The 13,949-nt window shown below is 34.5% G+C and overlaps 1 protein-coding gene across 8 annotated transcripts in view; it reads left to right on the top strand.

Annotated features, from left to right (window-relative positions):
- Positions 1 to 13,949, top strand: part of VPS13B (vacuolar protein sorting 13 homolog B) — a 478,583-nt gene that overhangs the window by 291,912 nt on the left and 172,722 nt on the right. The window contains exon 31 of one of the 8 annotated variants that reach the window (XM_055800747.1): positions 2,046 to 2,206. The exons of the other annotated variants lie outside the window; for them this stretch is intronic. Coding sequence (XP_055656722.1) covers positions 2,046 to 2,073 — 28 coding nt within the window. The 3' untranslated portion in view covers positions 2,074 to 2,206. Of the gene's footprint in view, positions 1 to 2,045; positions 2,207 to 13,949 lie in introns of those variants that run through there. 8 annotated transcript variants of the gene reach the window in all.

Genomic DNA, 13,949 nt, shown 5'->3' with positions numbered 1-13,949 from the left:
CTTGTTTGGTGCTGTGGTGTCTAGTAAGATAAAAATTCCAGCTGAAGTTTTTTTCCTCAAGATCTTCATAAAACTCTTCATCTATGGACCTTTGGTACCTAACATCAAAGATATGCTTCTGCTACAGTAGTAGTGTAATGAAATTAAGAACTAAACTGCATGCCAGCTGCACAGAGACTTTTCAGTTGTGTTTGTAGCAATGCTCTGATCACTTTGGAGGACATCAGTTACAGTTTATTAGCAGTGAGCACTTCTCTAAAAACATAAATATATGGTTTTATGTGGAGAGTGCTACAAGCAGTTATGTGGCTGATTCTGTTAAAAAAATCCAAGGGAATCAAAGAATCATGGAATAATTTCAGTTGGAAGGGAATTCTCTAGTTCATCTCATCCAGCCTCCTACTCAAAGCAATTTAGATCAATTTGCTCGAGTCTTTCTCTGGACAACAAACCTAGCAGATTATTTATTAGTTTGTTAATCACTTGTCACAAGAACAGACTTTTGATGGATATAAAGCAATTCTGAGGGCACCAGGCCAGAAGGTCCCTTTCCGTGTATGGAGATGGCTGCAACAAACAGAGTAGCATCTCCTGGGGTAGCTCAAAATGCCAAAATTCTTTCTTTGTGCGTCTTCATGTGTTTTCCCTTTGTCATTTCCTTAGTTCTTTCTCTTTTAATACAAGTGTCTAGTGTAGAATATCAGCATGAATAAATTATAATGCTTTAATGAAGTGGAACTAATCAAATGTGTCTGTAGTCATCTTAACCAGTTTTCTGCCCAATTAGCTCACATTCTGTGAGATCATTTTGTCACCTTTTTAGATTACAACAGTATTGTCCTGTATATACAAACAGTGTTTAGTGCAATTAAGCTGATCATAGTTGGAATCTCTGAACACTTTTAGTTAGTGGAAACATGACATAAAAAGGACTGAATTAAAAAGTGTGTATGTTGGGGGTTTATAACAATGAATAGCACTAGCTGTGGTAAGTACCAGCAGAACTGGACGTTATCAATAGGGTAATGGCTGAGAACCTCATCACAAAAACCAGCAATTCTATTTCTCTGACTGAAAAATAAAAGGATGTAGATGCATGGCTCTGCTTAAATATGAAGCAGCATGGAGGTGAAATAGAGATGACATTTAGTTCTACTTCTGAATTGGGATAAGGGCCCTGCTATACCAAATACTGTGCAAATTGCCTGCTTGGTTATGTAGATAATTGCCAATCATCCCCAGCATGGTTGTTTTAGCAAACTGACATGAAACACTGTTTAATAGAATTTTAGGGAGTATCCATGAACAGATAGAATGAAATAGTTTTAAGGTAAAATATTGTTAATACAAAAATGAAACGACTGACAAAGAGCACAGAGAATACAGGCTCTTTGGAGGGTATTGTGAAAAGCCTTGCTTATAAAGTTCAGAATTAATATTGCTAAACTATCAAGTTCTGAAACTTTAGTTGAAAGGAATCACAAGCTTTCCTCAGCTTGGCTAATAAAAAATCTAATTATTGTCTACACTCTGGATTCATCATTTTTGAGATCCAAGGATTTCACTCATGTCATACATCAAAGCTTAATAGTCCAGGTCTGAATGTTCCATGGTCATTTTCATGTATAGATCTTTCATAGATCAAAGCATAAAGCTGTCCTTAGACTGTTTTCAATTTATGAATGTAAATGGAAATTCTTTAAACACCCCCACCCCCAAAAAAATTACATGTAAAGAATTTAATCATGAAAAGGTAGCTGTAAATTATTTCTTATTTTTTCATAAAACTTTTCATCAATACAGGTCTTTTATCATAAATGTCTAATCTGCTCTGTTCATCATTTTTATAGTCTACTGTTTTCTTTTGACACTCAAACATTTACAAATAACAAAACAATGTTGTTTCTCTTATAAAATATCTGCTATTTATCTTTATTTCAAGGAGCTTTATCTAGAACATGCATGTAATAATCATGTAATGCCCACAAAAGTCCTTCAGTTAAAAAAGATGAGTAATAAACAATTTTCTGTGTCTGTGCTGATAGTGCTGGAGTGAGCGGAAGGAAAGAATGATGGAAGGAGTTTATGCAAGAAGCACATACATAGCCAGAACTCTGTGTGGAAATCTGCTTTTTCTTTCAAATGTGGTTTGGAAAATCAACTGCTTTTCAAAACTTTTCAACAGCACCCACATCTATAAGCATCTTCTCTTCAGAATATTTTTTTGTTCAGTATTAAATTGCTTTGGGACATGTTTGTATTCAAAAAACTCTATCGTTAAATTATTGTTACAAAAATCCTGGATTTTCTGTAACTGTGGTATGAGCAAAAAGGTTCGTTCTTGATGTTTTCCTTTTAAAACCAATTAACAGTTAGAAAAAAAATATCTTTTTTCATTGAAATTTAGTATTAACAGAACTAAATGTTTCCTAGACTGCAGACCTAATATGAATAATTTCCTTTTAGGAGCTGATTATTTTATAAAGGTTCTAATGGAAAAATTCTGGTTTATTTTTTTGAATACTTCCTTGAAGCTTATTTGGTACGCAAACAAGGAGTTAGCTAATGCTGAGCGACCTGAGTTTCTTTATCTTTTTCTTTGAATAAAGGCAACAAAGATAATCAGTGAAAAAATGTATGCATGTGTAGTTTTTGATGGAAATAATGAGCCGCTTAATAAAATGTGCATATATACCATAGGGGATTAGAAAAAGTGAAAGTTACAGTGCATCATAAAATCTCTATTGCAGTTTTTCTTCAATTTCAAAAGGATCAAAACTGCAGAGGTAATGTTATATAGAAAAGAACTTTTAGGAAAAAAAAAATCTTACTATTTCAAATGGAAATATTTCTTTTATTACTGAGAGGTTATAAAACCGAGTTAAGCTGGCACCATTTTCTGTTCTATTCTTCCTGTGTTAAGTAAAAAAAAATTGTAACAGTATTTTAAACTTGTTCCTGTAATTTATTTTCTAATTTTTCAGATTTCAGACCAGGATGTTTTTATTCCTCACAATATGTCTTCTTTTTTTAACAGGGTTATATCTACATTTAATTGGGATATGCAATCTTAGATTTTTTTGCATAGATCTTTAGCTTTATTAATTGTTCAATTGGGATTTAAATCAAAATGTTCATATTAAATAGCAAGTTCTAAATACTGTCCTTTGCTATTGTACTTGAACCCATGGGGTTTTTAGCATAAGGACCTTAGGAATGTCACGTATCTTCCGTAAGAATCCTATACCTCTCACTGGAACAGGGCTTGGAAGTGAAGACTTTTCCTGCTTTACATTTCTCTCTTCTTCTATCTTTAGTAGAGAGGATGAAAAAGAAAAAAGTCTGCTTAGACCTTTCGCCCAGTAAAATATTCATAAATATGGATAGCATTACATGGAAACGCCACTCCTAATTAACATTGGCATGTTTGACTCTATTGCAACAGTTATTAATTTAAAACCCTCAGTGGAAACTAATTGTAAAATAACAGCTGGAACTGCCCATTTAGTTTCAGAAATGTAGCTTGTTAATTATCTAATACCAAAAGCTATTCAAAGCTAAATTTGTATTCAGAATTCAACTTTTAGAATGTTCAGCTTTAACTACCAATCTTATTTTTACTTGAAATTTCATTAATTGTGAGTTTTACTATAATCTGCAATAATACATAACTAATTTGCCTAAATACAGTATTTGAAATACTTTTCCTTTTAATTGGATAGTCAAAATAAATTTGTAATAAGAACAGCATTTCTCCAACTGTATTTTCTATTTAATTAATCAGTTTAATTACTGTGTGGTCAATACACATACCCACCTGATGTTTTCTCTTTCACTTAGTAGCACCGAATCTGATTCTTATAGTACATTTTAATTTCTTTGTACAGTTCCTCGTAGAAAGCAAAATGAAATATGCTTTATAGAAACATTCCTGCGAGAGAGTGCTGGCATTATTATGCTATTTAAGCATCCATTTGATGTTAGTCAAGGCAGCTCTTTTGGAAACCTTATTAAATATGTCAGGGAAAAAAAATGATCAAGTAACTGTCAATAAAGAATGAATTCAAAGGAATAACCAATTCATTCAAACAGAGCAAAGGTGAAATCTGTAAAATTGTTAAAGTTATTTTTTTGAAGTCTCCTAGTAACTCTCAAACAATGTGTGTATTAAATAAAATATTAAAAATAACATCCCTCCTCAATGATTTATTGATACTTTCAATTTTGTTTTGAGAACTTAATATGCATTCTATCTGCAAAGCTTTTCCTTTCAGTTGGTAATGCTGCTCCTACTTGGCTGAGGTATTTGCACAACTGTGTTCCTCACCCCAGCAGCATCCCAGCCCTCTGTGAGGAGGAGGGGGGATGAGGTTACTTTTTTTGAGATACACAGAGATGCGTTTTGTGCCCAATAGTCCTGCTGTAGACACAGGCAGAGATTTCAAAGAGCAACTTCACAGATTTCTCAAATTCCTTCAAATTTGACCTGGAAGGTCATGGGAACTTGCATACATGTTTGGGAGGGATTCCAGTGGTGAGGTGTGATGAGGAGAAGCACTCTGAGCTTGGGCATCTTGTGAAGGTGCCCATTCTTTAGCAGTGCAGGGCAATGCGTTAGTCTCCTCTGGCCTCATGTATCAGTGCCAGGTCAATGCCTGACCAGCTATGTCTGGCTTGCACACACACTTCAGTGGGTAAATTATGTCTTCATGCTCCATGTTCAAGCCTTATTTTGGCCGTTTGCCTCACTCTAGTCCACTTGCTTAGCAGTGAAGGAGTTGCAGGAGAGTGAAGATCTCACTATTAGTGCTTAGGGCACTGCATTTAGTTTTTCTGGTAAAGCTTTTGAGTTTACATTGTGGTTATGATCGTTTCATTATTTAGGTGTAGTTCATTCTGACACCTGTGTGTGATTTAGAACTAAATTAGCGATAGGTTTCCAGACTCCTTTCCAACTGGCCTGTAGGTTCAGGTCATGAAATTCTCAGGTCAGACAGTTTAGCTGTGAAGCTGGGAGACAGGCATGAGAGAAGCATCTCTTCAAAAAAGGAGTCTACAAAGTGTTCAGTGCCGTATTTTATATAACTTATTGTAGCATGTACTTCATTTCTTTGACTATTTAATAAAGATGCTATCATTTAACAGCTTAAGGTCAGAAGTAAATAGCAGTTGTAAAGTGAAACTTTCACAAGGGCATTGCTTTCACTGTTGAGCTAGTGTGCTATACTTTGTTCTATAAAAAGGCTTCTCAGCTGTGGGTGATCTTAACTACTGTATGTTCTGCAAAGTCAAGGCTAAGGTAAAGATATGTGGCAGCCTGAACTCAGAGTTTCCTTGATCCTGTGATATTTCTTGTCTCAAACACTGGTTTAACACAGTTCATTAGTATTTGCTCTGTGGTATATATGGAGCTTGACGCATGAAGTTCATACAACTTCAGTTTTGAAATCTGTAATATGTTTATGGTGACTGAGTGGGGGAGAGATTAGGATTTCCTTTGTACTGGTTTGAAGTGCTGTTTGACATAGTTTTTTCCATTTCCTTTTTTCCAAAAAGCTGCAGTTCTGCTGTGATGAAGCCTGTTATGGTGAAGCTAATCAAAATAAATTCAAACAAATAAAAATTTGTTTTAATTTTGGTTATTTTTAATCTTTTTGAGCTTTTCATTATATTCTATTATCATTTTATATACCGAAATGCTAAATATTTTGAACTCCTTGCCTTGATATTTCCTAATCTTTAGATGATAAGTACTTGTTATGCATAGTTGGTTGTGGGGGCTTTTTATTGAGACCTTAAGGTTATTGCACTTCTTGTCATCTTCTCCCTAGCAAGAATAATTTCTTCACCTAGTTTCATAACCTTTTGCACATTTTAAATTAACCCCTCAGAAAACTCATGTCTCTCTCTGTTCTCAACCAGCATTGAAACACCCCTTCTTCAGGGAAATCAGGTTGTGTAATGATTTGCTTCCCTTAACTCCAATAATGGCCCTTTTTCCCATTTGAAAATATTTTTCAAACTCTTAATTCTTTCCCAAATTAATTATTGATTTACCATGGCAGAGAGAAAACATGTCAGATGTTTGAAGAGCTATTTGAATAGAGAGGTCTCTCAACCTCCCGCTGAAGCAACTGATGTGCAGACTAGCCATGCCCAGTGGAGGGGCTAAAGGAGTGAAGCATGGCCCTGGGCTTCCTTGGGCAGCCCAGAGTCAGGTGGGCATAATCCTGATTTTTAATATTTCTTGAAACTATGGTTCTCTTTGGGCAATGAGTTTTGTGCCCACCTAGGTTGCAAATCTAAACTCAAGCTATTCTAAGAGACCTACTTCTCTTTGCAGCGGTGTGGTCTTGCTGGTTGTAGTTGTGTATAGTGAGCTGGCTGAGGGAGCTGATGGAGGCATCAGGCAATTTTTTCAGTCAGGTCGTTGCCCTGAGCCTATTTATTGTATAGTCACACAGGCATTAGCCCTAGCAGAAGGGTAGTATTGCAGCAGCCTGGGCTTAGGTCAGTTAATCTGCCATCATGCTTGGGGCTTTTGAAATACAGCATAGAATCTGACACTATGAACAGAATTTTAATAAAATTCTCAGATTCAGTATTAACGTTATTAAACAGACTGTAACAGTTTAAAAAAAGTAAACAAAAAAAGGCACAGAAACAAAGAAAAAGAAGACATTAAATACCATTTTAAAATCCCAGGATACCTTTCACAGTTTACATGCTCAGCAACTTGAATGCAATGAAAAATTTTCAGATGAGCTGTAAAACAGGAAAATAAAAGGTAATCTGAAAGCTACAAATATTTATGTGAGTTGTTGTATGGTTTATGTTATAAAGCAACATTATTGAAGTTTTTACATTTCTTTTCTTCTTTCAAGTTACCTCTCTTTAATCATTCCTTTTTTCTAACCAAGTAGCTTTATATTTTGCTTGTTACTGTAAAATACTGGGGGGAATGAGCAGAGGTGTTTGGGTTCCTGTTAATGTGGGAGAAAATAAATAGTTGGTCCTTGGGAATTAATGTCATTTTAAGAGTTGGAGGGGTTCCCCTATGCAAGTTACTAAAGTAACGTTAAATTATTTTACACAAACTGCTTATAGTTTCTTCCCAGGATTTCCTTTGCTGATTCTTAAAATGTATGTTTGAATCCACGTATCAAGGTTACTTTTCTGTTTTACATAATGAAAATTAACATCCAAAAGTCTTGGCTGTGATAAATAACTGTTGTAAAATAATTCAGAAAAGCTTTAAAACCCTTATTATTCTATACAGTTTTCTTCTTAACTGTTTTTGAGTAAATATAATTTCAATCAGATTTGGTTTCAACAAATGTTTTGTTAGTTGTAAAGTATTTTCCAGTAATATATAAAGCGAACTTTTTTCTTTGTAGTATTTTTAATTATAACAGCATCTCAAGTTAAATATAATGCAAGTTGTGTGCTTCTGTTACTGGGAAAACCATATCCCATTTGTAATGAGACATTTGTTAACTTCTGTATACAGATTGTGGTTCATTCCATAAATATTTGTGGGTTCTCTGATGTCCCTCACAGGGTTTTATCTATGACAAATTCATACCACAGTTCTTAAACTACTTTTTGGATAGAAGATTTCTTTCTTTTGCAAAACTGTTTTCCAATGTCTTTCTTTTCCATTTAACATTTTTAAGTGTTCCTACTTTAGTTTTCAATTATTTAACAAAAAGGATTATGAAAAATATACAGAGTGGTTACATGTTATTTGAGAATATTTCTCTATGGGATACTATTCAAAGCTCCCATGGCAAAATTAAATTCTTGTTTCTGTTATCCTGAACAACTCAGATTGTATTGTTTAAGTGAGTATGGTTCCTTGCCCTTACTGAAATTCCAAGATAACTTAGTGCTCAGCCACCTTCAGTACAGTCAAAAGTCACGTTTAATGTTTCTTATGTTTAAGCTCTTACTGTGCACACTACTTTATCTCCCATTATTACTATTAAACTTGATTATGCTGCAGTAAAAAACAGATTTAAAAGTTATTGTCCTTAAAGATATAAATACATCACTGTGGTATTTTTTTTTTTGGTTTTTAGGACTGGTTCGTATTCTTATGGGGTTTATTAGTTGTAGGACACAAAGACAAATGTAGCATTCTTCAGCCTCTCAAAACTTTTTTCATACCCTCTGATGCGTTGTTGGGTTTTTTTTATTTCTTTGAGAAGGCAATGGCTAACACTGGTATGTTAATGGCTAACACAAGTGCATGTTGAGAGTAATAAAATACAGAGATAGTATCAGGCATCTCCATTGAGTTCAGTGTCAACGATTGACATAAATCACATATACTCCATTTTTCTGGTATGATAGTGTGTGTTCTCCAGCAATAAAAATCATATAGGTGTGGGTGAAGGTGATACAAATACAACGTCGGAGTTCATAGATATATGTTATACTTGCAGGATAAGAACAGAAGAGATTTGAACTCTTCCTGATAACCAAAGTTATTTAGCTAGTATTTAATCTTTGTATGTGACAGTGTTTCAAGGAACAGGAAGAAAGTTGCAGATTAACAAAACCAGCTGCAAAGCAAATCTGAAATTTTTCTGTTTCCCAGTTTAAGGTTGGATGTGTATATATGTTTGTGTATATTAAAGCAAAACTCAGAGGAATGTAATCCTCTGGTATGTGTTGGTTCAGACTGTCTTTCGATATTTTATTCTTCAGACAGCTTGCAATGGTTGATTTTTCCATGTTTTTGGCATAATAAAGAAAAAAATGCTTGATATATTATGTAACTGCAAGTGTTGTAGAAGTTGCTTTCTAAAAATAATTCTAAAAATCTACATGTTGTATTCTTCACACATTGCAGCTCATAAAAAATTTAAGCAACTACATTTACTAAACTGGACTCAAACTAACTACAGATGATAGAATTTGCTGTTTTCCAAATGGGCAGTGTAGTGAGCTGGGTATTTGTGTGTGTGTGGATTTGTTTCTGTGTAGTGTCCTTGCATATTTATTTTTTTTGGCTCCAGGCAGAAAGTAATACTCAGTTTTCTTCATAACCAGTACCATTTGTATGTTTTGGATGACTCATGGAGTCGGTTCAACTACCAGACATTGCAATCTGTAGTCTTCATGGTCAATGCTGTGAATACGCGGGGATATTATGAGTAGATGAGGATGACTTTTGCCTAATACTGCCTTGTAATTGGAGCTTACTTAAAACCTCTGTTAAAAAAACATCTCTAACAAGCTTTGTGTACATGGTGAATAGTAGGCTTTAGCTGTTTTGGTGTGAAGGCTTTATATTTAATGTTTACAAATGCAGTGGTGTATTCTGTGGCTTCCTATGGCAGGATGTAGGTTTTTAAGAATATGTTGCCTCCTGCTGCCAAAAGTTACTTCAGCAACAGTTCATAATGAATGAGAACTCTCTCAAATCTGGGCTCTGCTTGTTGTCCTTTACCTGTTCTTTCTGGTTCTCTTAAGATTTTTATGTATTTTATACTCTTGTCCTAAAGGTTAGTTTTGATGTCAAATTCCTAACAGGTTTCATTTGTTCTGGCTTTCATCCTTTAAAGCATATTCTAAATATTTTAAAAAGCCTTTACATAAATAACCTTTTTTAAGTGGTGCATCTGTGCAGATGTAAAAGTTTACTTTCAAAGAGTTCAACATATTGGTATCACAGTTTAAGATCTAGCAGTAGTATGCTTTTATTTTAGAAGTTACCAATGTATTTTTCATCATAGAAGAAACAAAAAGCTACAGTCACTTCAATCTAAAAAAATTATTTGTGAATTTAAGTTGCAGTAATTTTATTTAATAATATGGAGTAATTAGTGCATTTAAAGTTGACTGTAAGAATAGGACTCAAAATGTGTGGCTTATAGTCATAGCTTTGCTACAGATTTTGAGGCAAGAATCTATGTATCAGAATTTTGTTTGTAAACTGACCTTTCAAGCAGATCTCTTGAAGTTTTGCTGCATCCTTCCACATCTTCTGGATGTTTCACTGAATGGACTAATTTTTTCCAAACATCTTTCTTTCAGTGGTGTGCAAAATACTTCTCAGTAGCTTTAGTTTCTTTTAGAAAACCTTCCTAGATTTCTAGGAAGTTTACACCCTTTGTCAAAGTTGTTAGTTCTTGAAAACTTTCTCCAGTGGTTGTAAGTTGAGAAGAATGTGCTTGACTTTTAGGTGTGGTTCGGTTAGTCATACTTTGAGAAAGAATAGAAAAAAATGTAGTAAAGAGGAGATGAGGTCTCTAGTAATAACATACCTAAAAGCTTTACTTTGAATCCCAGAAAGAAAATACTGGTGAAATACTGTCAAAAGGTGTATCGTAATCTCCATGATCAAAGTATGGTGTAGTGGAGCACTTCCTTCCTCTGCTTCAGTCCTCCTGCGAAGCCAGAACAAACTGGAAAATGCTGGTGGGGAAGTGCTTTGTTGAAGAGGGTATTTTACTTTCGTAATGGAAGAGACGGATGTTCAAAAGCTTTTTCTGAGAGGAAAGGAATCCCTATAACAGATCTTATGAAAGCTGGAAGGTTTTGGAACTATGCTTTATCGGGTTCTCAAGCAGTTGACAAAAAACCTACAAAAATCTATTACGGAATAATGCAAGACAAGGGAGTTTGAGGGCACTCTGTACTTTGTTATGTTACAAGCAGAATTCTCTAAGCAGAGAGAAGAGAATACTTAGATAAATTGTGTGTTGTCCTGTGTTTTGATAACACTATCTTGATTGTTCAAGTCCTAATATTTTATAAAAAGAAGACAGGAGAAACACCAATGTGAACAATTGCCTTTCAGCTCTTCATTTTGTCTTCAGCATTTTCATTCCTTTAAGAATTAAAATGAGCATGCCTGCCTTTACATTAAGCAACCTGGAAATGCTTATTTAGGATGTAGTTGATTAGTATCAACTTTCCTCCAGAAAGAACTAAACATGGAAGTGGAGGAATCATTTTCTATATAACCGAGGTCTTGCCTGTTGGTTAGCTTCTGTCTGTGTAGCAAGAATTCCAGCCCACAGCTATGTGAACTCAAAGGTGCAGTTGTCTCTGGAAACTGAAAGTGGTAGAACCCTTGCTATTTTGTGGGCGCTGATGATTTTACATTGACCTCTGAAGTCAGGACTTATTCATTATATAGGACATAGCTGAAGAAAAGCAGTTGAATTTAATTTAAATCATGAAATGAAAAGTTCAGACTTACAGGTACAAATATTCAAGATGTGCTTTCAGGAAAAGTAATTTTATGGAGGTATAGTATATTTAAAAAAGGAGGAGGACTGGGAAGAGTGGGAGTACACCAGATTCCTTGTCTGAAAATAAAATGCAGTCCATGCAATTATTATGCAGACATGCATCATGTCGGAAAAAGGAGACTTTGGCAATTATCAAAGAAAATTGACATTCGCTTATGCATCAATATCTTCAGAAACCTGTCCATTTGCAATGTAAATTAAGAGGAAAGCTGGAAAAGAATAAAGCTTGAAAACAGTTGAAATACTGTTTTCCTATGAAAGAAATTCTACATTCAGGCAAACCTGAATTTCTCAAGTAGGCTAACTGTGTTTTCAACAGGAAGTTTATAAGCTTCTCAATTGGGTAATCGAACAGTCACTTGATTTTTGCAATGGCTAGGTGTTTTTTACTTCCTTTTCTAAAGTTGTCTTGACACCTCTTAATTTTCCACGTTCCACTGCAAAAGGATCATTTCAACAGCTGGAGATTGCCCCTTTATTCAGGATTAAAGAGTCATTCTTCCATCCAGCCTGTCTTGGTGCATTCCTGAGGCAACTTGAATCTTACTTTTCATGCTGGTAAATCTAGATAAATCTAAATATTAGGATCATACAATATGTATTTATTGCATTTCAGAGTGGAGAAACAACAACCAGTCTGGTTTCAAGACACTAGCTGTGCCGAACTGGCTGCAATTTCACTTGTGAGCTGGGGGAGGTCTATTTGAACCTCCATATTTTACTCTCCTCTGCTCAGTTTTGTGTTTAAAACTATTTTAAATAAAGTGACTCTGCATTTCTGCAGAATTCCAAATTTTCTAGTAAGATCCAAAGGCATACTGGAGATAAGTTCAAGAATATTCAATTAAAAAGTAGCATGCCTTAAGCGTATCATTAGAGCCTTAAAACGCACAAAAAAGTAAAGATTCAGGTACTCCCATACAGCTTATAATGTGTGTGAAAGCTGCCATTCTTTGCCTTTGGCAGGGAATGATTCGTGTGGGATGATCAGATTCGTATAGATGGCTCTGGTTTCTTCTACAACCTGATTAGAAGAAGCTTGAAACTATACTGCTTTTCTAGTCAGATCATAATCTTTTACTTTCATTTACTGCATACAAGATAAATTTTAGTTCTTTGGGGAAATGTGAAATACATACTACTCAATATATCCTTATTTTGATATGATTAGGAATATTTTCTGCCTTTTGCAGTGCTAAGAATCACTGAAAATAAATTATTTGCATCTCTTTTCTCCACGCCCCCCTCCCGAAGTGTGTTTAGAAGTAAACTCCCCTTCAATATATCTTGTTAGCATAGATTAACATTGAATTTGGAAATGCCATTAACAACAGTTTAATGGGATTTTAAGGAAAACAAAATACTAGTTTTAACATGAAAGGTAATACATGTTATAAAGAATATGGAATGAGTTTTCTACCAGGACAGTTTCCCAGTGATATTTAAAGGGAAAAAGCAGTGCAAGGACTTCAGAAAAGAATTAAAGGAGGGAATTTTGTTTTTAAGACATGGCTATTGACATATTTTACATCATCATATACAGTATTTTAAAAAATAGTTCCAGCTTGCCATTATGAATACAATGATTCTGCAAAATGAAAAAGAAAATACAAGTGGCATCTTGAGAAACTAATTTAATTAGTGTCAAAGATAAATGTGAACTGACTTGGAAAGTTAAATATTTGTGTTTTACAGTAGTTTCTTGTTGTATTATCTATACTGTAAACAATCTGTTACAGTATACACGTGCTGAAAATATGCATTTGTACACATTGTTTAATATAAAAGAAAAGATGGTATTAATGTATTTTTAACATTCTGCTCTATTTTGTATAGAATTTGATTGATGTCCAGGTATGAGTTTGATATACTGACACAACAGCAAAAAGAAATCCTGTCACATGTCAGCTTATCAAACACACTTTGGACAGTATGTCTTCTAGCTTGTACCACTGTACCAGGTTGTACCACACCATTTAGAGAAATTCCATGCATCAGTTATGAAGACTGTTCAGTGAAACTCAACCTCAGTATTTCCAGGTGAATTTATAGAACATCTGAAAAGTCTGAGGTATTGTACCACTAAACGAGGTGAATCAACTAAAACAAAGTAAAATACAGGATGAAAGCAATAGGAAGATCACAGGTTTGTTTACAATAGCTATGTGATAAACCAAGTACACATGAAATATTTGAAAAATCAATATTAAAGACCCTTTTACTCCCAAACAACATTAAGTTTTGAGATAAAATTATTTCTACCATGAAACAAAAGCATAGAAGTCTTTGGGTTACATTGTATTTTGGCTTTTTTGCTGACCCCCAGCCCAGGCTTCCACTCCACCCACTTAAACTCTTCAGGCTCTCTCCTCACTGGCTCTGTTTAGAGAAACTCTATTCCACTTGTTTTTTCTAGAAACATATGGCATCCAAAAATATCAGACAGAACTTCCTTTGGAATTGTGCATACTTATCATTTATACAGTCTGTCAACTGTATATTTATACTGCGCTCCCTGAATTTTGGTGAATGCTTCAAAACTATAACAGGATTCCTCAAACTGTCTAAACATTAAACAGGATGAAAATGAAAAACTGATCTTTAAAAATCCAGACTTGCTCATGCTGTTATATTTGCTGAGGAATTTAAACAATAAAATTACAAAAGTAATTAAACAGATGA

The sequence above is a fragment of the Falco peregrinus genome, chromosome 3, assembly GCF_023634155.1.
Source record: "Falco peregrinus isolate bFalPer1 chromosome 3, bFalPer1.pri, whole genome shotgun sequence".
Taxonomy (NCBI): domain Eukaryota; kingdom Metazoa; phylum Chordata; class Aves; order Falconiformes; family Falconidae; genus Falco; species Falco peregrinus.
The sequence above is the reverse complement of the archived record's forward strand: the minus strand, read 5'-3'. Positions and strand labels throughout refer to the sequence as shown.